At 33.9% G+C, this 27,723-nt stretch overlaps 1 protein-coding gene across 4 annotated transcripts; it reads left to right on the forward strand.

Moving 5' to 3' along the window:
- The first annotated feature begins 1,130 nt into the window (after nucleotides 1–1,130).
- On the forward strand, nucleotides 1,131–27,713 carry LOC132707376 (probable multidrug resistance-associated protein lethal(2)03659). 4 transcript variants are annotated; one of them, XM_060679229.1, is made up of 13 exons: nucleotides 1,131–1,860; nucleotides 5,039–5,272; nucleotides 7,195–7,398; nucleotides 10,232–10,458; nucleotides 14,262–14,418; nucleotides 14,472–15,088; nucleotides 19,722–20,433; nucleotides 21,361–21,700; nucleotides 23,029–23,179; nucleotides 23,236–23,466; nucleotides 23,521–23,749; nucleotides 23,808–23,988; nucleotides 24,939–25,155. In XM_060679229.1, exons 1-13 carry the CDS (start codon nucleotides 1,784–1,786, stop codon nucleotides 25,017–25,019), a joined length of 3,441 nt encoding a protein of 1,146 aa, XP_060535212.1. In that variant the 5' UTR covers nucleotides 1,131–1,783; the 3' UTR covers nucleotides 25,020–25,155. The 4 variants fall into 4 exon arrangements, with proteins under 4 accessions (XP_060535212.1, XP_060535196.1, XP_060535204.1 ...); XM_060679221.1 differs by adding an exon at nucleotides 25,483–27,713 and having other exon boundaries at nucleotides 1,137–1,860; nucleotides 23,521–23,988; nucleotides 24,939–25,423; XM_060679213.1 differs by adding an exon at nucleotides 25,483–27,713 and having other exon boundaries at nucleotides 1,132–1,860; nucleotides 23,236–23,988; nucleotides 24,939–25,423.
- Nucleotides 27,714–27,723: the final 10 nt, after the last annotated feature.

Below are 27,723 nucleotides of genomic sequence, written 5' to 3' on the forward strand. Positions count from 1 at the left end.
GTCTACAAATGGTAACAGAACCTTTGCAATTTTTACTGTCTCTTCCGTGGTCTTTTAAATCTTTAATCAACTTGCCTAGTTCCCTTTTGCAGTTCTTATAGTGCTCTCTGTCTTCATTAGCTGCATTCAGATAGATACTTTTCGAGGTTCTTGTTATATTTCCCGTCACCAAATTACACCCGCGCCTTTTTTTGTGCAACATAATCATTCCACCAGTACGGATTTCTGAAGTGTGCACTTTGTTTTTTTTTTTGCAATTTCGGTAAGCATCTCTTATTGGTTTCGGGCATTCTTTATAATTCAAATCGTTGTGTTCTCCTCTTGTTATCTCAGTCGAATTTCTGAAGTTTATAATGCCATTTGCAGACATTTCCTTGCTGTTTTGGTGGTACTTTTTTCAAAATAGATGTACTGATATTCCGTTAGATTTTTCGTGTCTAGAACTTCCCAATTGGCATTTTGCGGATGAAAAATCTATATATCTGCTACCATCATTTTCGACAACCATATCCTTTGTAGAGATTCACTCTGCCCAATATTCCCCTTTGTTATCAATTTTCAGTCATCCGCTCAGGGCCGATTTTGCATTTATATCGTCTAGTACCATAGCATATAGCACTATGTTGGTTTTAGTATTCGTTTCTTTCTATTAGTTAATTTAACAATACAATAAGTTTCATTTAAATTATAATATATAAACAAAATACTGAAAACAACAATAAATAACACAACAAACAACAACAAATATTAATTAAAACTTAAATACCAACAACATTTTATACCATTTACCATTTATCTAACAAATCTAACTACTTTAGGTAAACTATTACAATTTATTGACAGCAATATCTTTAATTCTCTTATTAAAGGAGGTGGACTAAGTAAGAGTCTATATAAAAGATCCATGTTACACTTTGTACTAGGCATTTTTCGAGTATGATTTAGTCGAAATATTTTATACTCTTAATTTTTTATGTCCGCAGCTTCTGATAGTTTTCCTATGCCGCTTTCTATTACATCAGCACCTTGTGAACTGAAGAAGAAAAACTATCCAAGCGTTTTTTAGCTACCAGTAAGCGAACCGTACTTATAGAAAAAAGTAAAAAATGGAATCTCGGAGAGCGCTTCTTTATTGTTATCGCTGACAAACTTCGCCATAAAGGTTAAAGCTGATGTTTGGTTTAATAAAAATCAGTTTCACATTGTCCAGTGCAATTTTATAATGCGATGTTGCAAAGCCTATAAATGTAAATGATAATTAATTTTTTTTACATTGCCATATACAATATTTTTGAGTGTGGTCGTTATCCACACGTCAGAAAGAATGGATTTTATAGTTTTTTAAGTTGGGGAATTCAAAACTAGTCGTCGTTTTTTGGGGATTGTCACTAACAAAAATTTTACCTCTTTAAGCGCAGTGGCGTTCCCGAAGGTTTCCTTGCTAATGTGGTTACAAAGAAAAATGAAAGAAGACTTTTTAAATGTTGATATTTTTTTGACTGGCCGAGTTACTCACAATGAGCGTTAGGTATCCCACGCTAAGAACGGTGTATAAACCGAGCAGTGCGCGTAAATCACGCACGACACTGCGTTTGCCAAAATAACATCGATTAAACTGGCGGCGACGGCGACGATGACGACGATGACGAGGAAGGTTGGCGTTCGCAGCCAAGCTGTGGGTATAACAGCTGATTCCGTTCCGTTCAGCAGTCTCCGGTCTCGTTTCGAGTGAGTATCGTGCCTTGTCAGACCACGTTGTGCTATTGTTTGGAATCACGAGAGAATGGACAACACTGCCAAGTACCCGGACAGGCCGAATCCCTTACGAGGTGCCAACCCAATCTCGGAATTGATGTTTTTGTAAGTGACGTTTTGCTGTTGGTTTGTTTAACGTTTAATTAATTGCGAAATAGAAACACAAGGTCAAATGCTGGAGACCAGCTGGACGTGCGGGCGCCCAAAACCAGATCAATTGTTTATCTTTAACAGAAACAAGTTAAAAGAAAATTTGATAAAACATTTAACTACGCAGATGTTCTTCCAGTTGCAAACCAGCAAAAGTAGGTAGCAAAAAAGAAAAGATATGATTTCCTTAAAAATAGTGGTACCAACGTTAGTCTAACTTTCAAATTTTTGCTACTTATAGTTTCCCCGTAACAGATCCATGAAGTTCCCGGTGGCATACCCTGTATAGTTTATTTTAAAGATTATAGAGTAGCGTAGTAATATCTCATTAGTTATTCCAAGGATTTACAGAGTGACCTAATACATACTTAAATCACTTTCATTGTTTATCATTGAGTTTCTTTTTACCGAGTGCAGGGAGTACCACCCGCTTGGGTCAATTTTATTTATCTAAAAACGTCGGTAGAATACTCGTAAAAAATCATAATATTCCTCATCATCTCAGAAACTGCCATTCAGTAGTCGCTTCCCTTCTTTAATGGGATGCGCATGTGGAACTGCTTTTCGTCAGTTCTTTAGTATTAGCCCCCCCTCCCCCGCGCAGGCTAGAGCAAAAACAATAACTTTTTCATTTTGAATCCGGTGTTATGTCTAAATACAAATCCTGTCAGTTGCTCCCATGAAAGGTGTGGAAAAAACAGTATATTTCTTTGCTAAATCGGCATGTTACGTAAAACAAGGTTTGTGTATGTAATAAACAGTTGGTCTATGTTAAATTATATTTAAAATCAAGATTTTTGGTGGTTAACCCGTCGACAATTTCTTGGTTCCACCAAGTTGAAGTTTTGCCTATTCATCGTGAATGATAGCTTATATCATACATAATTATTACTGAGTCAGGCGGAAGATATTTTATCGGTTCAACAAAACAGTCTTCAAAAAATCCGAATTCATGTTCATATAGCAATCTGTTTCCTTTTTCTGAGGACCCATTAATACCCGTTGACAGGCCTTTCATGAAAGCTTGACTAGCACTGGTTATATTTTTTGTCTTGTCTTCATTAATCCGTTTCATCAAGATAAAATATTTTCTTCTGCTCCCTTCAGTGCTGCTTTATACTTTTCACGTTGTCAGAACTAACTACAAAACCTACATATTAAAGTTTACTTACGTCTATGACCGACACCAGAATTAAGCAGAACTGGACGAAATTTCCAATTGACGGAGAATATGTTTTTTACGTAGACAGGATTTTTTTCGTTCTAGAACGAACGTAATTTCACACTAAACAAATCTTTTGACCTTCATTTCTATTATTTCATTTTGGATATTTAACGAAAATTACGGAAAGTGCTAGATAAATGAAAACAAATTGTGGGAAATGTAAAGAATAAAACAAAAGTAATTTTTGTCTCTGTTGTCGGTAGATACAAAATATCACATCGTGAAATATATTTTCATACTTTCTTCACTAAAATATTAATAGATCTAGATTACTAGTCGGATGTTTTAGGGGATATTCCCAAGGCTTGAATTTTGACTTTTGTCAGTTTTAACGGTCATGACAGTGAATGTTTTGCAAAAATGTACCCAAAAACTAATGGTCATAGGAAAAGTATAGCATGTAATGTAATACTCGCTGGTGCCAAATAACCTCCTGACTCAAATGCCGTTTAACACACTTGTTGCATAATTTGCTATTATGCTTGAGGAAATGTTAAGGTTACGGCTATTACATGCGAAACTACCTATTGGAAATTCCGCGAAGATACGTTACCATAGCTCACACGGAATTAACTTTTAGGCGCGGCATCAATCTCGGCCGGCACAGCGTTGCCGTCACGGACAGGGTTTTAATTTATATTTTGACACTCACCTTCAGGGGATAGACAAAAACTTTTTTTACAAAAGTTGTATGTTGTATTATCTTCTGAAGCTGCCAATAAAAACAATTGAGCGCCGCTAATGTATAAAAAAATTAACAATTTCATTTTTTTTAAATGGAACACTCTGTATATTTATACTTAACTGGATTTCAAAAATATATAATTTGTCGGTATTTGGTTTAGCCATAGCGAGATTATTGTTCAAAAGTAGAATTTAATAATCTAAATCAACATTGCCTTGGAAAAAAAAGCGTTAGATATATTTTTAGTAGAACAGTAATTCAAAATAATAATTAATTTGCAAAATTTTCAACGTTTTCTTCAGGGTTTGCTTTGCAGGTGAAATTTTTTTTTCTTAACTTCGTATGATTGCCCTCAAAACATAATCTGAATGGTTTCTTTAAGTAAAAATATTTCATGTTCAATTCTATTAAAGTACCCCCAATTCCATATAAACCTTTCTCCAAAGCTTTTCTTTTGCCTTTTTTTGTTCTAGACCCAAAGCTTGAATTAAACTGACTTTATCTGGGATTTTCGAATATCAACCTTTTCTTGAGTTACATCCATAACATAGCAATTCATGTTGTCCATATTACTCTTTTGGACCAGTAATTAAAAATAATCCTTAGCGGCACCGAATTGTGAAGGCAACCGACGAATTTTTTTATCCAATATCTGTAAAATATGATAACAAACCATGCAACCCACAAAGGAAACTCATGAAATAAACATACCAGGCTTGTTTCGTCACTTAAGTTTGGCCAACATCCCGGTCAGAAAATTATACCATAGACCACGAAATAAAAAGGTACAAATATTTTTATGAAAACTAGAGAGTAAAAAAATTAGTAACCGACCGAACGCCTGGGCAACGATAACTTATTTGTAGTAAATAGTTGGTTGACCTATGAGGTCCGTCAAACATCTCCGTGGAACACGTCATTTTACGTATCATTAACGTGTCAATCCACGTCAACACATAACTTACAGAAAAGAAACCCAAATGGTTACCAAATGAAACGTCGGGATAGTAAAGATGTGGTCGTAAATCAGAAAAATGCTACTTGGGTTGAGATACTTATGAAATAACCCGATTAATAGCAACTATTTCCATTAGATGCAGCACATGCCGCACATGCTTTCAAAATAAAAATAAACTCTTATAGAGATATAACCCCACAGCGTTTTTATTTTTGGCGGAAAAATAATTTCTACGCCACGGTTTTATCTCAGTTTTTATTTCCAGTTACATGTTTCCCATCTTCAAGAAATCATACAAGAAGCAATTGACGGAAGATGACCTTTTTTCACCTCTGCGATCTCACAATTCTTGCATACTGGGCCAAAAACTCGAGACCATATGGAAGGAGGAGCACCGGAAGCGAAAAAAATCCGCGTTGCACTTCGCCCTACTTAAAATGTTCGGCTTACATTTTTTTATATTAGGACTCATTCAATTAGTTAATGAAGTATTGTACGTGTAAGTACATACACAAAAATCTAGTTAAGTATGTCAAAATATTTCGAACCAAGTTGATATTTTAAATCGGCAATATATATATGAATTTAAATGTCAACTTTAGCGCACAGCAAAGTAATTATTATCAGCGACTGTTTATTCGCATTTATCCGACAGATAATTAAAGTCAATCCCATTTTTTGATTATGGAAACCTCGACGCGATGACTGTAAATTGAGATGTCAACTATACATGGGAAATAGTAATTACTCAAGAACACATTGTTCAGTAAACATTGCAAAATTGCGAATTGGTTTATCGTATTTCTTCTCTCTCCAAATTAATACTGTTTACAAATCTACTGGATTCCTGCTGCGTCGGTTGTTGGTGAATCGAACTATCTGAAAATAGTTTGCGTTATTTACTAGTGCTTACAGATCTGATACTGATACTATTTGCAAAGATCAATAAAAAAAAACAAAATGGATTGAAAAAAACGGTCGTATTCGCAAATCCATCTATCCGAATAATGTACAACAAAAAATATTGAATATATCGAGACTGGATGGTATATTTGTAACTTTAAAATGAAAAATTATTACGATTGGAAACAAAAGTCAATCATTAAGGGGATATCGCGCTACAACTATGGCGAAAAAAATATAAACTGAGGTGGCTTTTACTTGAAAATCTATTTATCAAAATAAATAAGAACTAAAAGTTCAGATTTTCACGAAATTATATATTATATCATGACAAATGGTTTCGACAACACCGTGTCTTTATCATTTATTTATTTTGAAAAAAATATGATTTTATTTTTTATCTTAAAAATGAAAATAGAACAATAAAATATTACGGAAGTATTTCTATTACAAAAGCACACTTTTTTTAGTGGACTGGAGGGGATTGAATTTGACTACCCCTATTATTCTTCTTAACTAAATTTAAGGAAAAACTTATGCAATGACAAAAAAAAGATTTTATTTTATGTTTTATTTAATTTTATTTTAAACAAGAAATCACTCCGTTAAATTACTTACATTTGTTTGGAAACAATTAATTCTCAAAATTTTACATTTTCAGTATTTGCAATATGTTACTCCATACTTAAATGGATAGGCTTATAGAACATTTTTGATGCAAAATTCCTTCTAAAATCTTAAACGATCAACGATCATTTTGGTGAATTTTAAAGTCGATTGAGTATAATGTAAATTGTTTTTTTATATTTAAAAGGTATTAATTAGAATATATAAACTATTTTCACTAATCATGTCACAATAATTACAATTTGTTAGAAAATTACTCTTATTTTAAAAACCCTACCACTTAGGTATAGGAATATAATATGTGAGATGCATAGCGGTTTTATTGTCAAAATATTCCATCATAACCAGTAAAACGGTTAAATGATGATTTTTTGTAACTACCTCATTATTGCACACACTCTCTTTATCCAGGACATTTTTAATATTCGTCGATAAGCCCAACTTTCCTTTAACGCATGGCGATAAAAAGTTAAATTGTGGTCTATTTCTGTCAAACAATATGAAAACTGATAGTGATATATATATATATATATATATATATATATATATATATATATATATATATATATAGGTTTAGATAATTTGTATATAGTTGTACACGATACAGTTATTAGCATCATGATAAGTTACCAAAGTTGCCGTTACAAAAGGCATGATAAAAACAGTAAAGTAAGCACGCAGAGACGAAACCTAAAAAAATTAAATCAATTCGTTAATCGTAATAAAAGTATAAAATAAAGATAATGAAAGCCTCAACAACAACAATAATAATAATGACCTCGCAAAAGTGATCAAAATGTAATGTAAAATTTCTTAGCCGCTAATTCTCAACTTTAAGAGAGACGGACTCGGTTTAGAGTAATGATTTAACTTTTTCAATGTTTTTTTCAGTACTGTGATACCTCTTGCCATAGGAAAGTTAGTGCGTTATTTCGAAGTCAACCAAACTGTGATCTCGGAAAACGAGGCTTATTATTACTGCGGAATCATCGTGGTATGTCTGATAATTGACGCATATTTGGTCCATCCAAGGCTCATGAGCCAGCAGCATCTCTCAATGAAGATGAGGGTCGCTTGCAGTTCACTCATTTACAGGTAAAGTTTCGCACTTGAAATAACGAAAGTTGAATTCAATGCTTTATCAATGCATTTGATACCTTGACAACGGCTGGTGTTATATATTTATTTCCAGGATGTTCAAAAAAAATATGGGCCCGAAACTGCTTTTTCAAGATACATGACTATAATTGAAAAAAAAAAGTATTAATATCTAAATAAATAGTCACCCTATTCTGCTGAAATTTTGCAATGTTATTTGGTGTATTGGGAGCCTAATTTAGCCCTAGCACAGGTTATTAATATTAAGTTCAGTCCATAATCGAAAGTACACTACACCAAAAGTTGAAAATATCTTCCATTCTTCAAAGAAACTTCCACAGGCTACTGTAATACTTTTTATAAAAGTTCTGGATTCCTCTTGCGTCAATTTTTGCTGAATTCAACTTGCTGATGTTTCGTCATCATCCTGCTAGCTTCTTAAGAGCTTGACTGAAACTGATTCCCATATTGGTGACAGGTAGAGACCTGAGTCGTGGTTTAGATTGTTAGGGTGTTTTCAGATTTCTATAGACTCGGATTTTCCGTTGGTAGAAAAATTGATTACATGCAAGAATGTTAGTTTTATCGAATAAAATTTTATGTCCGGTTTTGTTTGTTTTTCGCGATGACTGTTGACCGTTGTAAGAAAAATATGTTCCAGACAAGCATTTTTCAATTAAGGAGAGAAAGTTTCGTTCCAGATTCTCTGACTTTAATATATCTGAAATGATGTTGAGAGTTTCAGGAATAGGAACTCTGGTAAAGAGGGATTCTACATCGAAACTAACTAGAATATCTGGTTTATCTAATGTAATGATTTTTAATTGTTCAATGAAGTAAAAGGAATCACCAGTCATCGCGAATATATTTATGGAAGCCTTTGAGAAGCAAACTCTCGACACATTTCACCTAAAACCAAACTTATGGAAACGCTACGTCGATGATACTTTTGTTATTTTTCTTAATGGTCAAGAAACCCTAGCAGATTTTCTTAGACATTTAAACTGTATACACCCTAATATACGTTTTACCATTGAGTTGGAAACTAATAATAACCTTTCATTCCTAGATATTCTTATCAATAGAAAATAAAACCTAAAATTTGGTCATTATGTTTACATAAAACATACGCACACAGACCGATACCTTAATGCATGGTCACATCACTATCCCTCCCAAAAATCATCGGTTATCAACTGTCTTGGTTACAGAGCCGCAAAACTATCTCATCCCGAGTCACTGAACCCAGAATTAAAAAACACCTTACCTCTGCTCTTGTTTCTAATAATTTCCACATTAAAGATATTAAGCGTTCCATCAAAAAATATACTTCAGCACATCCTTCTAAAAGTAATGAGGCCGAAAGCAATCCTATACTTGCCACTGTGGTGCTTCCTTATATTCAAAACATCACTAACAAATTTTATTAAGAAGAACTGTGTTCAACGACTCCAAGTTTGACAAAATGCGTCGTTCTGGAGTTATGACATGAATTTTCGGAATCGTTAGGACACCCCTCTTTCCCCTAAGAGGTCGAATTTATATCAGTTTTACAACAGCGTCCATTCCAATATGTACTATAAGGTTATTTCTGAAAAAATGGAATTTAAAATTCAAGAATATCATTACGCTCCCTGGCTCCGATTCTAAAAATTTAAAAATAATTTGCAGTATGTTCTCTTGACCCCTTTAGTTATAAATTTTTCTCCCCCAAGTCTTTACAATAATTACTTTTCGAGATAGAGCCGGTAGATACAATTTGAGGCATAGCAATGAGTGCCGTTGTTATATCGGATTTTCAAAGCCGATTTTAAGTGGTAAATCTATATTCTCATGTTTTCGTTTGATATTACTAATAATTAATCAGATAACAACAAACTGGTTAACGTAAACTAACGATTTCATTAATAACGAATGCAATTGAATTTAACAAAAAGAAATTAGGAAATCGGTCAAAAGAAAATGCTAGATATTGTGTGTGAATTGAATTGAAATGAAATGACCACCAGGTTGCTTAATTGTTACATTTTACTGCGTTAATACTTAAATTAATAATAAAATTAGCTACTCTCCAATATGATGAGTGATGAGTGAAATGAGATCAAAACCTTGGCTACTGAGTAATTTGGTTCCCTTTTGGTTGTATAAAAGCAATAAAGAAAATGAAATTAGAATAATGATTTGTCAAGTCCAGTGAACACATAGTTGGCCATTTAATAATATAAATAAGTTATATCATTGTATCTTTTTTTTTATTTTTTTTATGATTATGTTAGAAAACACCATTTAGTGGCAAAGTAAGCGATAGCAGTAGTAAAATTCCTTTTTAACGACTTTAATTTTCTTAAAATGCATCATGCTTTTTTCTTGTTATCGACGATTTCAAAAAAGTTCGTACGTGCCTGACTACTTTCCTTTCCGAGAGCAAAGAGCATTAAACAAAAATATTCGAATTTGTTTTTAAAGTACTACTCACACTTAGCTATATTTAATTTTAGACAATTTTGCAGAAAACGTGTTTAAAAATCAGTTATGCTCTCCGGTCGTGAGTTCAGAAATGCGAGAATTCAAATATCTCTAAAGTATCGTTTGAGTTAATGAATTGTTGTTTACTTCAATACCATATTAGCTCTGTGTTATATAGAATCGCTATTATGATTCTTTTTAGTTCTTTGACATATTTTATACATTGTATTGTCTGACGGAAATAAGAGTAATTCTAATTATCATAGAGCTGTGTAACTTTTTTTTTAACGCCACCTGATTTCAAGAGACCACTCTCCGATACACTATTGACACCCTGTATATGTTTAATTTAATAAATTTTCAGAAAAGCATTAAGACTAAGCAAAACAGCTCTGGGTAAAACTACTGTAGGCCAGATGGTTAACTTGCTGTCAAACGATCTGAGCCGGTTCGATCAGAGTTTCGTCCTGGCCCACTTCGCTTGGGTCGGGCCTATTCAGGTGGCCGTGGGCACATGGTTATTATATCGGGAAATCGGAATGGCTGCTCTATTTGGAGTAATTTTTCTATTGTCGTTTGTACCGCTTCAAGGTGAGTGTCAGATTACAATATCTTTTGATAAACAGAGAGAACAATGGATAGTCGATAAAATGTAAATAGAATCATTAAATTAAATAGGATTAGGAGTAAATAATAGTTTTTACAAAATTTTTGGTATACTTAGTGCATATACACATTGTCGGAAAAATATTCACCGTATTGGGCATAAAATTACCCACTTTACTCTTTGAAAATGTTACAGAGAAAGTTGAATACAATTTTTTTATAGTTTGTTGTAATATTTTAAAATATAGTAGTTTCATGTACTGCCCCGAATACTAGGGCGACGAAGTACGAAAAAGGACTATCCTAAAAGTGTGAAAAAAAAATTAGCGAAAATTTCAAATGCTAACTACAGTACTCTTTTAAAGCCGAGACAAATTTCAATCTCCTTTGCTTGATGATGTTTTTTTAATAAACATGGAGTCGTTAAAAAGGGTTTTTCTTAGGCTATGAGTGACATGACTGTGGTTACTTCCTTTGTCACCAGGGGGATTTTTCTGACAAAATTGCAAAAAAAAAATATTTTGCTGAAAAACTAATAAAAGCAACGATATGAGTTTCTATGTGATAAGATAGGGGCTCAACAACTAAAATATGAATAAAAGAACTATACGCTCAAAAAGAAAATTTTGGAATAATTTCCACTTTGCAGTTTGGTATTAATGTGTAATTATCTGTAATTTACGCCAATTTAATATTTATAGTGCCAAATGATAGTATCTTAAAATAAAATGTTATTAATTATCTTTCTTACATTTTTTACAATTTCTTCAATATTCTCTTCAATATTTAGTTTTCTCATTTATTTTTCCATTAAAAATTACGTTTAATTACTAACGTATTCCATCATCTACCGTTTCATCGTATGTTTTATCGTAATCCAGTACAGTAATAATTTAGTAATTAATAAAATTGATTTGTCTTGAAACACTGATTAATTTTGGTTAGTTGCCTAAGTTTGGCTAAGCATGTCAAGATGTAGAATTGTCAGCTTCTAGGTAATTTGGTGCCCTGCGAATTAATGAGGATGAAGAACATTTTATTTTGACTTTAAATATCATTTGGCATACTAAATCATAGATTCACGTTTAATTAAATTAAATTCGGGATCATTAGACTCCAATAATAACCCGCAATGAGGAAATTTAAGTTAAGTTTAGTTAAAATTCTAACATTAGACATTAATTAACATCACAGTTAACATTAACATTTTTTTGTAGAACCCGAGAACTAAAATTCAAGATAACAATTACCTGGTGGCTACTTCAGAAACTCGAAAATTATTTCCAGGATTTATTTTTTTTTATTTTTTAATTTCTAGAAGGGTCCGTTTCTCTAATATTGTAACTCTTGCCCTTATCATGAATTCTTACTTATATAAACTGTAGTCAAATTTTGCATAATTTTTAAAATATTTGATGTGAGCGTTTGGCAAAACATAAGGCATTTTTTTTGAGCGATATAAATTATTGAAAAACTTGAATTAGCCGTTTGGTTGCTAAAAGTATCAATGCAATTACGCATTATTAAGTTCTTGGTTACATCTATACATGGTGGTTGTCGGTAGCTCGGTAAAGCGACGAAAATCAACCCGCAACAACACAAAAATTCAACAAGAGAGGAAACAACATATACAGGGCTGTCCTTTCTACGGTAAATTAAATATTTACACAGCAATGTGGTTTACAACCTAAGTGACAAGCATATATTTTTGTAGATCAGTGGCACTAGACGAAAATCCTTCTTTGTGCTTTTAAATAGGGTAGATAAGATAAAAAGTTTTTAATGTTGTAAAGATTCACAGAAAAATATTTTGAAATTAAAAATTTGTCCCTACTTTGATTTCTTAGTTTTGCAATATAGTACATTAATCTTCGCAAAGTTATTGTGTTTGATACACACATTCCCATCTATGAAGCCATGTAGTGCTTAACAAATTATATTACCCTTATTTAAGAGTACATTTTCGATTTTGTTCTTTTTTTACATTTTTGATTGAAATGGTTTACATTGTTGTTGCTACTCATTGGTTCAGAGTTTGTGTAGTTTTCTTTTCAAGCACAAAAAAGAACCAATACAAATATACTAAAAATATACAAAAAGTAGATACCTACTTAAATTTTAAGAATTAAAATTGTAAACTGTGTCCAATTTAAGCAGATAAAAGGCCCGTTAAATTAGAAAGGGTTTAAAAAATTATGAGAAACCTAAATTTTCCCTCAAAACGATTCCAGAAAATATAAAAGTTGGATTTTAAACTTTTGTCATTTGTCTCCAAGATTCGTCAACCAATAATGTAGAGATTAGTACATTATTAGAACACTTTTTTAAGATCAAAATGATGATATAAAGAAAAGCAATTTTTTCTCATTCTATTATTAGATAGATCATAAAGAATGCTTACTTACCGCTAACGGATGTCATCAATATTTGGTTTCAACCAGATGGGTCCCTCGTTTATAATTGTACTGCCAAATGGACTACTTGCACTACTGTTGAGTTCAAAATCATGTAACTTGCTTTTTAATTTTTTTTATCTTAAACATGCCGGACATTTCAGTCAATGTGACAACAGGCCGTTGCACACCAAACCGGCAAAGTCTACGTTTCTGCTTAGGGATATTCCGATACCATTAAAGTATCGATACCTACTCATTTCGATAGTACTCAAATCTGTTTTCGATACTACTAAAATAAATACTCCTAAAGTATCGATACTTACTCATATCGAAACTAACAATGAACTTTGAAGGACAATAATTATAGCAGCAGAAATTCTGCTAGACCAGTAACAATTTTGTAGCGTTACGGGGTAGACGTTCACGGCATGGGTCGCGACATCGCCGCAAAGTGAGATACAGTCCATTTATAAAAACGAAAATTCAATAAATATTAAGTGATTGAGGAAACGCTTGTATTATTGAACAAACAACTACTTTTATCTTTTAGGGCCATGCTATATGTACTAACGTTATTTTCCAACAGACGATAGATTACATCAACTAGTTTTAAAGGCGTTTCAAGTCATTATACGACGATGCTTAGAAAAAGGCAATTTATTTGAATTTTTTTTGTAGTTGAGATTGTAAATTTTATTATCAACAATATGTATTAATTATTGAATTATATTACATCATTTTAAATTATTATTTGTTTATCTATTTAATTGTAATTAATAAGTAATTAGTTAAAAAAATATTACGTTATTGGCTATTTAGTACTAGTTCAGAAATATCAAAAATTTTTGTTTTTCTGAATTTCTGTTGACAGTTATCATCGCCTACTATAAAAAAAAATTCCCTCTGTGACCCTAAGATGATTAATGCATCATGTGGAAAATCATTTACAACCATTTTTTTTATCCAATCCAAAATCCAATTGGAATGATAAAAATAAAATTCTTTAAAACTTGTCTAATTTATTCGACCCTGTATCTTCTATGATTTCGGATATCCTCATGCAATTCTTGTATTGGACACTATTATTTTTATTGTTATGATGGTTGAAAAACATTTTTTTATGTTAGGGTCAAGAAAAAATAATGAATGAAAAATTGCAATTACTTTACAAAGCATTAAAATATATAACCCACTTTTTGTTGTAATTGTGTAATTTTTCCAAATTTATAGTATTAAATGTAAACTGCCTACCCCTACTTAGCACCTGGGAATAACCTATTGATGTACATTCTATGTAATATATGTTTTTCCACTATAGGGGATATGTAGAGCATAGTTTTTTACAAACTTCGTATACTCCCACCAATGCTAAGTTCAATATTTCCATTTTAGGATTCTTGGCTAAAAGAACTTCAGTCCTTCGACTCAGAACGGCCTTGAGAACAGACGAACGCGTCCGTCTTATGAACGAAGTGATATCCGGCATACAAGTAATTAAAATGTATTGCTGGGAGCAACCTTTCTCCAAACTGGTAGCCTTCGCCCGCAAGTAAATGATCCGCACCATTTAAAAAGAGAATTTCCGATTTTATATTATTTTAGAAAGGAAATGAATGCCATCAGAGGTCATGCCTACATTGTCGGCCTCATCTACTCATTCGAGGTATTCGTATCGCGCACATCCATCTTCCTCAGCATATTAGGTTACGTACTTTTGGGCAATTACGTCACTGCCGAGAAGGTGTTCTCCATCACCGCCATTTACAACGCTCTTCGGCCCGTGATAACAATCCTCTTTTCTATTAGCATATCGAGCTTGGCCGAAGTCAACATTTCAGTGTTGAGGGTGCAAAAATTTCTCAGCTACGACGAAATAGGTGATAAAGAGGTTGCTTTGGAACTCAGCCGGAGCAAAAGTCTTACCAATGGGAGCCTTGATCATTACGGCTCGTTGAACGGGACAGCCAAAGGCATAAAAGCTTCCAAACTAGCGCTTTGCAATGTCTATGCCAAGTGGTCGGATGATGTGCCGGAAGATACTTTAAAGAACGTCAGTCTCTGTGTGAATTCCAACCAGCTACTGGCGGTGATAGGTCCAGTTGGTAGTGGAAAAAGTAGCCTCATAAATGCGATTCTGAACGAGCTTCCGGTGAAATATGGCCAAGTGGAAATCAATGGCGTCGTATCGTATGCTTCACAGGAACCCTGGTTGTTCTCGGGTAAGAGATGAATTAATATTAAAAATTAATATGTATTTTTCTGAACAATATCATCCCGTTACGGGTCTAAGACTGTTGAACTAAAACTGTCAACAAAATGCCAGCTCGCGTCTTAGATGAACATCATTTATGTATCAGAGTATCTGTCTATAAGCATGTTCCATAATGTACAACTGACAATACTGGCGATATTTCATAGAGTGATTTCTTAAGTATTTTTAAGCTAAAAAGTTAATATAAACGTTTCTTCTAAACATACAGTGTAAAAGTTTTATTTTAATTTTTTTTCTGTATATAATGGAATAGAAATTTTATTTGGGTAGGTTCGTACAATTTAAAATTTCAATTGTGGCAGGTTCCAAAGCAAAACAATAAAAACTCAGCGCAGAGTTAAATAACTATAAAAAGTCAGTGGACTTTTTATAGTTATTTAAGTTAGTTAATTATTATGTGTGTTCGTTAGAATTGTTGGTGGTAGATGTAAGTGGTCGGGGTGAGCAGGGAGAAAGAGATTAATAGAAGCACTGTGGAATAACGACGTTTTATTCCTCCAAGGAACTTAGTCAATAAGTTACCCGCTTTTGACGAAAAAACGACTACCGATATAAAAACAAATCGTCACTACTTCACCTGAGCACAACCCGAGGGGGTCTAAAGATTATATTTTCCAATACTTTACAATTGCTGTTCGTGAACGTTATTAAACGCGACGTTACCAGAAATCTTGCGGAGGAAACAAATTTAGCGTAAACGTGCCCAAGACCCTAAAACTGTAGTTTTAGTAGAAGAAAATGTTGAGATAGACTGGCATATACCTGTGCATTTTTCGTCCTACCTAACGTTATTTGGATAAGACCAGAATAATCAACCCCGTAGAAGCGCCCGAGCTTCTTGTATCGAAACGGGTGGCAAATCAGACATCATCATCCTATTACCAATCAAATTTCTTCCCCCCCACTAAGAACTCAAACCGTAATTCTTAGAATTTTAGGCTACGACGAAAAGTAATCTATTAAATCTAAAGGAGTAGGTAGAGATTTCATAACAGCGGTGGCGATTTGCCTTTCTTCGGCTGCTAGTTTTGTTGACCGGATGTAAAAAAAAAAACCCGAAGGCGTTGGATCAATTATTGGAACCTCGCTACGACAACGTATCCAAATGCCGTTTAAATTGTTATCTGATGATCCCCTTATCCGACCATTCCCCAGTATTTGAGCAAAAATTTCAACCCCAATAATACCATCCATATTCCTAGGCTGAACAAATTAATTAGCAGCTAAATCAATATCTTTAAAGTTCAAAATTGTGCTTGTATTTTGCAATTCGAACCGCTTGAGCGTTGCTACCAAAACCTTGAACCAAGAAACAATGTTTTAAAATTTTTACAACAATTAAGTGTAAATAAATTCGCTTGGCTATCCGAATCTAATATAAATCTACATGTGTTATTTGGAGTCGAACAGTCAAATACCAACACAACCACTATGGAAAGTGCGGTAAACTGGCGTGAAAAAGTGACGCTTCCCGCACGCTAGATCGGTGTGTAATCAGCTATTTTACAGACGGGAGTAGAAAAAAATATTTTCCCCGCTTCGCGGTCCGCCATACTTTTGTCCTAGTCCGGTTTTCCCATGTGCAATAAATTTTATTGCATATTGAGCACGTTCGCTCTGACCGACAATTTCTAACCCCGTGGATAGCCGATAAACAATTATAACACCAACCTCTATCCCTCACCGCTTCATATTTTTTAGTTGGCGTTGGAGCATTGTACTTGCATCTTCTTGCGAAATGAGGAAGCATGAAGAAAAAAAATGTTTTTGCAAAAGACACAGGTACCTTATTTTTGTGATTCAGAACCAACGATTTTAACTATTGGTTTTGTTTTGTGGTTGTACCTACTTTGGAAGAATTATTCACATGCAATATCTTTGTTTTCTGGACAAGATTGACAAGGCTGGAATAAGTAGGAATAGTTAAATTCTGTTGTTGCAAATAGCTATTTGCCAGAAGTGGCTTATTTTATAATTTTTTTAATAATTCTGTAATTTTCACTGGTGATCGAGATACTCGCACAAACCGTTAAAACTGAACCTCGCAAACGTCCAATCAAATAATTAATTTTGTAAAGATCTTTCAAAGAACCATTCTCGCGGATTATATTTGTTTACAGAGAATGGAAGGCTGACCCACCGAAAATTCGGATAAATTGATTTTTGGTAGAGGAGGGACCTTACTTCTACAACTGTAGGTGCATCGGGCACATCTAAAGTACAGACAGACACTAATATAATAACAAAGTTCGTTTACCGTATAGAATAAGTTCTAATCCGGTACAAAATCCTGTTTAAATTCGAATTCTCTAAGCTTAGATTCATAGTTTTAAATTTACTAAGTTTCGCCGTATTTAACGATTTAAATAATTCGTAAAGCGTTTGCAGCATTTCTAAGCAACTTTCTTTCTTTGCCGTTAGAACTCTAAACTGTCTCTCCGTATTAGTTGCCATTTCACAGCTAACGAAATTAAATAATAATTAAATATAATGAAAATTCAACCAAAATTAACCCGATTTCTGGCCCATTCGTCAACCATTCACTAAAAGAAATTATAAAAGTGAAACAAAAATAATTTTAATATTGAAGAACCACTATGAAACTTCCTCAAAATCGATGTAATTTTATTGTGCACCCAGCCTGTATAAAGTGACTTTCACGTCTCGCCGAACTTCAAAGTCATGGCAAACTTTGGTAAATACAAAAATTTGTATAAATAATAGCAATTTCCATTGATATTTTTTCAAATATCTCGCGCACTCTGTATGAAAGACGAAGCCTGAAACTCTTTCTCCATACAAGTTATGATACGGTTTAAACCAAATTATCCCATGTTTTATAGTTTTTCATTTACCTCTAATAATTTACTCACGAAAACGACAATTTTGAGGATCTTTTTGTTTTTTTGACGTCATCGTGTCTAGATTGATGACGAGATACAGCGACATGGACTTTTTCAAATATCTCAAGCATGTAAGATAGGCGAAAACCTTAAATACAAAAATTATTGCTCATGATGCGGCCTTCATTACTATATAAACCAAATAGAAATATTTTTCCTGCATTTTGATTTACGGCTAATAATTTAATAGGAATAATTTTTATCCATAAATAAAATATCTTGTATATAATCGAAGAAATGGTTGAAATAAAAGTTATAGTACCGGATCTCCTGCGTCTTTTCTTCACTTCTACTTCCTAGCCAAATCTGAAGTCGACAGATGCAAAGCTGAGACATCTATTATACGTTATAATTTAGCACGAAATATCCCGACCACCCTGCCCAATATGTGAAAACGTCAAATATATAAATAACAATTGCAACACAGGCTTCTAGTTATACCAATTTTTTACTTTTTTTAAAATACTTTCCGGTTCCCCCCACCCCCCTCACCAACCCAAGTTTTAATAGGTTCTGTTAGGGGACTGAAAGCTATTTGCCTGCTAAATTTGAAGTCTACAGCTTCAAATTTTGGACATCGTGTTTTATAGCGATGTACGAAAAACAGAAGAAAATCGCGAAAAAAGGAGGACTTGATTCTGACCATCATTTCTTGGCGAATGTGTCTCGGATGTTAAAAAGGAGCTAAATTTGAATAATTTATGTTAGGTTAAAAGCCCAAAGACCGGCATTGTAGCCATGCTTCTTCCAATATCTAAAATTAATGAAAGCATCTTTATACTTTCCATCACTTGTATTTTAATCTACAAAATTATTGCGGTGGTGTCAAAAGGATTTAGTATATCTTAAGCTCTTACGGAAGTTATCTGATGACATTAGTGAGGCCTTTTGTTTGGGCCTAGGTGGGTTTGAGGATGGATGATTAAATCTCGTCTAATCTTATTTTTTTGGAAGATCACTTAAGGCAACTCATACTCATTCTAACTATGCAAACCTTGTGTACGGAAATCTAGCAAAAGCTCTTTTCTTACTTTTGAAAGAAATATTTTATTATTTTTTTACCATTATTAGTTTTATAGCATAAAAGTTACAAAGTTATTAAATCCGTTCAGAAATCCGGGAACAATTCTAGTAAGGTCGGATGAAGCGATTAGTTATTGGTATTTGTTCTGTTTTTCAAGATAATTAAGATGTGTGCGAGTTGTTTTTTGTTTTTCTTTCTACCCTGAAAAGTTATAATTATCATACATAATAATACAGAGGGAGTATCAGGCGTTCAAATGAGTGAGAAATCTGTATAGGAAAAAATGTGTTTGTTTCGGTAAGTTGTCCAAGAAATTGACACTTAACGTCGCATTTTTCAAGACACTTAATGACGAATGTCATCTCGCGTTGGTGAGTTTATGCTGTCATAACATAACATAACACTTTGTCCCTCGTAAGTGAAAATAATGTATATTATATTTGCAATACCATAACCATACATTACTAACTTTTCTATATTTTATGGATATTTTTTTAGTCAAACTACTTTTAATCTTCTTTCAATAGTCTACCTCACTGATGGTTATAAGGTAGATTTGGTGAGACGATAAAAGGTGTATTTTAAAGTAGGGTAGATGATAAGTTGACGTATGTGTTATCTTTAACTTAGTCCAATAAACTACTCTATTTTAGGCAGTGTGAAGCACAATATCCTCTTCGGAGAAGATTATGACGAAGAACGGTACAACAAAGTTGTTCATGTGTGCGCTTTACTATCGGACTTTGAAATGCTTCCGTATGGTGACAAAACGTTGGTCGGAGAGAAGGGAAAGTCGCTAAGTGGAGGCCAAAAAGCTCGCATAAACCTTGCCAGATGTATCTACAAAAAGGCCGACATCTATTTGCTAGACGATCCTCTATCGGCAGTGGACGCCAACGTCGGGAAGCACCTCTTCGAAAAATGCATTCAGGATTTCCTAAAGGATAAAATCCGTATCTTAGTCACCCATCAGCTACAGTACCTTCAAAATGCCGATAAGATCATTATTATGAATAATGGTCAAATTCAAATTGAAGGAAAATATGAACAGCTGCAAAGTAGCGGAGTAAATTTCGGCAAATTGCTAAAGGAATTTAGTGCAGAAGAAGTCGAAGAAAATAAGAAAAAGAAGATCAGGTCTAGGCAAAATTCGGCTATAGAAGAACAGAGCCAAGCCCTAGTTGACGCCGATGGCGACGCGCCGGAAATGGAGAAAGAGGTTCAGGGTACTGGAGGCATAAGCAAATCTCTGTATTGGCAGTACTTCAGGGCTGGTGGAAATATATGCTCCATCGTTTTCATGGCCTTTCTATTCCTGGGCTGTCAAGCGGTTGCGAACGGAGCGGAGTACTTTGTTACCTATTGGTGAGATTTTTATTAAAATCTATTTTACAGAGGTGAAAAGTAATAAAACCTCATTAATTTTTCAAAGAAAGCCACTGTAACACCGTTTACAAATATTCTGAACTTCTCCTGCGTCGGTCGTTTACGAAACTAACTTGGTGACATGTAATGGAACGATTAATATCTGTGGAAATTATATGAGAGAATATCAGATTTTAGGTGTTTTAATTTTGGATTCATTAGATCTGGTTAGTTTGTAGTATTTTGGAACATCAGGAACAACTGAATTCTCGATTATAACCAGTCATCGCAAATATATTTATGGAAGCTTTTGAAAAGAAAGCCCTCGACATTTTCTACCTAAAAGCAAAAATATTAAGCTACGTTGATAATACTTATTTGTCATCATGATCAAGAATCACTCCAAGATTTTGGTGTGTGTGTTGTGTTAATACTGTTGGGCAATAAATTTAAATTGTTTGTGTATTTATTTATTCTGCTATTTAAACTCTATACGCAATAACATAGGTGTTACCATTAAATTAGAAACTAATTCTGCTCTGAAGAAGCCAACAGGATAATTTTCGAAATGTAAGCAGGAGGAATCCAGAAGATTTGTAAATAGTAAAACCTCATTAGGTATGCAAAGAGACTACAAAGTTTACTCACGCTTATGGCCGACACCCAAATTGAGCAGAACTGAATTTATTTTCCTATATGATCATTCTACACTTTTCTGAAGTTGCGTTTCATATAACAGTTTAAAGTTGAATCGGACTTGCATTAAGTTTGATGCTTCAAAAATAATTTAAGCCAAGTTTAAATCAAACAATTACCCAACATTTTTGCTTGTTAGCCTACTTTCTTGGTTTTAGCCTGTATAATATAAAAAACAAAACAAACTATTTTAATAAATTCAAAAAAAAACATTAACTTGATGGATTTTAGGGTCAACATGGAGCAAGATTACGCCGAAAAAATCGGAAAACAACTTACGAATGCCACACTTTACAATAGTACTTCTGAAATAGCCAGAGATCAAATTTTTTACATTTACGCGGGTCTGACAGCCGGAACTATTGCTGTGGCAGTGCTAAAATCGATTTACTTCATGGTGTTTTTCACACTAGCGTCGACGAATCTCCACAACTTTATATTTTCGAAGATCATTCGAGCAAAGATGCGTTTTTACAACACAAATTCGTCGGGCAGAATCTTGAATAGGTTCTCCAAAGATATGGGCAACATTGACGAGTATATTCCTTCGGTGCTTGTCGATGTAATCGAGGTATAATCCGTTTATTTTAAATTATCCATTTTCTTAAGTTGTTAATGGCAAGCGGTACTGTAATACACTTGGAGTCGTTAAAATGACTTTTACTAGGGTATCAATGATGCTATGCTACTGCTTACCTTGCAACCAGATAGCGTATTCTGACATTATCGTAACGAAAAGAAAAATATAAATGATGCAATATCACTTTTTTACCTTATTAGATAGTTAATCCAGTGAAACGCCCATGCAAATATCGTTATCTTATCTGAAATAGGAATAAAAGAGCTTAAATCTAAAGAAAAGAGATTTGTCATATTCAGTTTTTAGGTTTTTTTCTTACAAATTTGATCCACTTTCTGTTTCTGTTGAATTAATTGAATTAAAAAATATGCATGTGTTAATTGACACTCTGTAGCTGCAGCAGCGAAAACCAGTTTGTCACAGGGAGGTTTTTCTTTCTGAATAAGACATCTCCATTACCTAATTTGATACTCTACAATTAAAACCCATGAGCCAAAAAGATGCAGAATTTTACAAGGATTACAGTGGTTGTACTTTGTAAACTTCTGTAAACTGCTTAATTTTACACCGGTCTAGCGTGCGGACAGCATCACTTTACCACGTGAGTTTCTTGTTCCAAAGATCGGAGCGATAATATCCCGGACATTTCCGGGATATTATCGCACGGGTTTGGGATCAATTGCATGTTTTCGAAGATTTTACCGCACTTCTTGAAGTTTGACGTTTTTCAATTCTGATGCTCATGTCAGTGAATGTATTCGTGTTGTTTTACAAAAATGTCCCAAAAACTCACGCTCGAAGAAAAAGTATAGTATGCAGCTGGTTTGGTAAATTTTGCCTTTTACCGCACTTGTTGCATAATATACTATCATCAACCTATAATAATTATTAAGTAAAATACAGTTTTCTACGGGATCATAGCTATAACACGCCCTACCTGCATAAATATGAACTTGAAAACTATATCCAGTATTTTCTTTTGATCTCTACAATTCGTGTTTTCGGAGATATAAGTACCTTGCTTATTTGCTATTATTTGTATGTATTATTACGGAAAATTATCATTTTTGTCAGTATCGTTTGTTTTTAGCTATATTTAGACCTTGTTAACTTTAATTGTTTGTTTGTCTCTTTTTTTCTTCTTTACATATACAATTAACCAATATCGAAAATCAGTAACAATAGTAGCTTGTATTGTTTTTTGTAGATTTATAAGCTGGTTTTTTATACAAATGCGGATTGCTATTGTCCTTGGGTTCATTTACCTTTTTTTTTAGTGTTACTTTTTTATTATATCTTTCATTTTATTCGTATTAAAGGTGGCGCTGTTATTGGCTGGGACCGTGATATTAACCTCCATTGTGGAACCATTGCTGCTGATTCCGTCATTTGGTCTTATGGCTACATTTTACTCTTTGCGTCTAGTTTATATCGAGACGAGCAGAAACGTCAAACGCATCGAATCTATCAGTAAGAATTCGCTGCAACAAGCGCCAAGCAAATTACCTTGTTATACTTCTATATAGCCAAAAGTCCAGTGTTCGGTCACATGGCAGCATCTGTCCAAGGGTTGAGTACCATAAGAGCGTTTGGTGCACAGGAGCTGCTCATTAAGGAGTTTGACGAGTTGCAGAACAGACACAACGCGGCATGGTTTCTGTTCATCGCTTCCAGCAGATGTTTCGCTTTTTGGTTAGATCTTTTCTGCATTCTATTCATTGCCGTCGCAACTTTTTCCTTATTAGCTCTTAATAAAGGTAGATTACCTGTGATAAAAGAAAGTATCGCATTAAAAAATATATATTTCGCAGTTGTTCACGGTGGAGATATTGGTCTGGTCATAACGCAGTACTTGGGTCTCACTGGTTCCCTGCAGTGGGGAATGCGCCAGTGGAGTGAATTGGAAAACCAGATGACGTCACTGGAACGAGTGTTGGAATACACCAAGTTGGAAAGTGAACCCGAAAGGAGCGAAGAAACGTCAATTCCGGCAGATTGGCCTCAGCACGGCGCCGTGCAGTTCAAGTGCGTCAGGCTCAGGTACAGCGAAAAAGATCCCTACGTACTTAAAGGGCTGAATTTCGTGGTGCGCCCTCAGGAGAAAGTGGGGATTGTCGGCAGGACGGGAGCGGGAAAATCGTCCACAATATCCGCCCTCTTTCAACTGTATGATATTGAGGGTAGTATCGTTATTGATGGGATTGACACCACCACATTGCCATTGGAGAAGGTGCGGTCCAGGTTATCTATTATTCCACAGGAACCCGTACTGTTTTCTGGTGAGTAAAAACATCGTCGCATCATATAGTTACAACTCAAGCTGGCACTATTGATAATTTCATTGACATTGCTTGATTGATTAATGCGACAGACCATTGCGATTCCGATTGATTTCAAAAAATTTTCTTTTCGAAATGGAATTTAAAGCATGACCTGCAGGGGTACCTATGTAGTCTGACATTGTCTTGCTTCCAATTTGGATCTGGCGGTTGCTGAATGTAGGGCAATAAGACATATATTAACACGTTCTTAATATAGGATTAAACGTTCATTTTTGTGTCCAAAAAAAAAACAAAAATGTTCTGCTTCCGACTGTTATCGCGGCTCAATCCACATGCCCGTAGACGGATTGTTTTATTCCATTGAGTCCATTTCTCGAAAACATGCCAGACGCAGCTAACTAGAATATACACGACTATAGGCCATAAGCTGTAATTCTTCGATAAAACGATCCCAGAGATAACTGTCGACCCGTATCTATCACACCCTCTACTCATCTCCGCTAGTCTTTCAGTCTTGGGAGTTGTTCTTCGCGATCACTGCTTCATCTTAAAGCTTCCGGGTCCCTACGACGTGATGGCGACTCTGAACAACACTCTGCCCAACATCGCAATCCGGCTTCCTATTTACCGTAACGGCATCCCAGCGTCTCGCAGACCTACCTCTTTCAAGTGCTATTATTTAACGATACACGGCATTATCAAACGATGTTTTCAATACTGCAAAGGTAATGAAACTGATTATTCTTTCAGTAAAATTTAAAAAAAAATCGGTAATTGGCAAATAGAGTGCGACAAAAATTTTAAGCAGGCAATCAACCGACAAATACTTTAAGAATACAAATAAATAACCAAAACTATTAGAGTTCCGTCACTAATGAGTCAACCGGTATATCTAGTTTCTCGTAGCAATTATAGATCCACAATGACTGATACGTACCCACTTCTAGGTACTATGCGTAAAAACCTGGACCCGTTCGAAGAATACAGCGACGACGTATTGTGGGATGCCTTGGCCCAAGTTGAACTGAAAGACATGATCTGCCATTTGCCAGCCGGACTAAATTCGAATGTTTCGGAGGGCGGAACGAATTTCAGCGTCGGTCAGCGACAGTTGGTATGCCTCGCCAGGGCACTAATCAGGAACAACAAAATTCTGGTGTTGGATGAGGCAACAGCAAACGTCGACCCCCACACTGACGCTCTTATTCAGACTACAATCAGAAATAAGTTTGGAAACTGTACAGTTTTTACTATCGCCCACAGGCTGCACACTGTCATGGATTCGGACAAGATACTCGTAATGAGTGGAGGAAGTGTGATCGAATTCGACCATCCATACATTCTATTAAAGAAGGAGGGCGGAATTTTGAGAAAACTGATTGAAGATACGGGAAAAAGCATGTCTAGAACGTTGGAGAATATTGCCAAAGAGGTATTCCTTGTTTGTTTTCTTTTAAATGAAGCATTGACACTTTCGATAATTTATTTCAGAATTTCCTAAGAGGTCAGGTGGAATGAGCCCGAAAAGAGTTGTGGAATTTATAACCTGTTCTCAATGATTCACAATAATAATGGTTACTCGAAATAGGGTCAATTATGAGGCTTTAACTAGATACTTAAATTGAAATATATAAATGTATCTTACGTGTATGGATCCCATACACATTTATTTTTTGAACCATTAAGACAACTTGAAACTTTAGAAATCCGATTGGGATTTCAAGATACGCCATCTGGTAGTCAAATGTTAAATCATTCGGTAGTACAATGAGATTATTAATTTATTATTATTTTAGTGGACGTTTTGTCACTGTTGAGACTTAAAACATTAAGTTCAGAAGTATTTAATTTATTTCTTCAATCTAAGTTTTGGGTCGCAAGAAAGTTTGCTGTGTGGAGTGAAAAATTCTATATTAAAATGTAAAAGAAATGCTGAAATATGAAATCTTTTTAGCACTTGTTTCAAGGCAACCTAGACATACATATATAAATATATAAAGTATTTTCTATGATTTAAGTTTTACCATGCAAAATAACATGCCCTGCATTAAAAACATCTCCCTCTATAATACACCAACAATCACTTAAAATAATTGAATACGCAAATGAATTTCGTACTTAAAACAACTGAATTTTTGTACCATTTGCATACTTACCAACTTTCAATTAAAAAACTCCATCAAAAGAAAACTTTTCTTATTTGTCCTTTTTTTCTTATACACAGTAAATAACCGTTTAAACAAAAATTGAATTATATAATACGCCCATAATGTTCCTTGCTTCCAATATCGCACCGGTATTCAATTGGGCTTAATATTAGCAGTGGCATTTTTCCTAAAAATAAATCATTGCCAAAAATCATTTAAAATAGTTGACTTTGAAACTAAATTTTATTGTTATTTATTTATTATAAAATTAACAAATTGCCTCAAAAATAAACTTTTTATATCTGTTTCTTCTTATTTCTATTTTATCTTTGCTTTTACCGTATAAATAACAGCAGGTTATGTTTCAATGTACTACCTTTTACCACGACTACTACTACTACTTTTTGAGATTATTTTGGCAACTTTTAATTGCAAAATTTGGATTTAAAACTTGTCTATACCAGAATTTCATTCTATTATTTAAGTCATGTCAAATTTTATTTACACTAATCATCCAAGGATTAAAACGACAATAACTAAAGTTTCTTATCATAACTTCAAGAATACTTACATGCAACATGTAATACAAGTAAAAACAACAATCATGTTGGACACAAAAAATATTCAGAAGGCAACTTGTTATCCAGAAGCAGTTACTACTGAAAAACTGATCCTCGTCATTTTATAAATAATAATTAAATATCACAGAAGTGCTAAAAAAAGCACAAATATATTTTTTTAATAATTTATTTTTAAAACGAAATAATACGTGATGCCTAATAAATAATATTATAAATTAAAAAATATTTTATTGGTATAGTCACATTTCAAACTACTTTTCGAATAGCTTAATTCTAAGTTCCATCCAGTTTGTAGAAAATCAGTTAGGGCTGCAGCTACAATGTCGACGTTGTCAACGTAAAAAAAATGTTTTATCACATTGCCAAAATTTTAAATGGATATCTCGCAAAATTGGGCTTACTCAGAGACACTAACCTTTTTATTACTTGCAACTGTGTAGTTATCGATTTTATTATAATAATGTTATTGGTGCTTGCATCGATTTTTGTACAATATTTTTGATAATTTTAAATAAAATATGTAAAACCGTATATCAAATAAATCAAAAAATTATGTTTTTATTTTCATTTTTTAATATGTGCATATCCTTACTTTCTGAAAAATAGAACACATTTTTTTTCTTCTCTCTAGTTTAAAATCGGTGATTATGCTGATCAAGCGTGCGGAAAATGTCATTTTAAGACAGCACCTTCTGTTACCCATAATTATGAACCAATTAGGACGATTGTCGTGTTATTGTGACAGATTTTTTCCGATTTCCGATACTTTAGTCAGGGATATGCCACCAATCATATTTTTTCGATTGATTTTGACAGGTCATACGCCACTCGGTGAATGTATTCGTTGCAAGTAAAAACAACAATCATCTTGGGCATAAAAAATATTCAGAAAGCAACTTATCATCCACAAGCAGTTGCTATTGAAAAACTGATTACAATAGTTGCTATTTATAAATAGAAAGAAAACTAACCAGGGGCGTAATAGTTATTTAAAGGATGTTCAC

The sequence above is a fragment of the Cylas formicarius genome, unplaced genomic scaffold (assembly GCF_029955315.1).
Source record: "Cylas formicarius isolate icCylForm1 unplaced genomic scaffold, icCylForm1.1 PGA_scaffold_10__41_contigs__length_53128322, whole genome shotgun sequence".
NCBI lineage: Eukaryota > Metazoa > Arthropoda > Insecta > Coleoptera > Brentidae > Cylas > Cylas formicarius.

Coding starts and splice junctions, on each gene's coding strand:
- LOC132707376 (XM_060679213.1), top strand. CDS start 1,784: ATGGACAACACTGCCAAGTACCCGGACAGGCCGAATCCCTTACGAGGT. Junction 15,089..19,721: donor GGAACCCTGGTTGTTCTCGG/GTAAGAGATGAA, acceptor ACTCTATTTTAG/GCAGTGTGAAGCACAATATC. Junction 23,180..23,235: donor CAAACGCATCGAATCTATCA/GTAAGAATTCGC, acceptor ACTTCTATATAG/CCAAAAGTCCAGTGTTCGGT.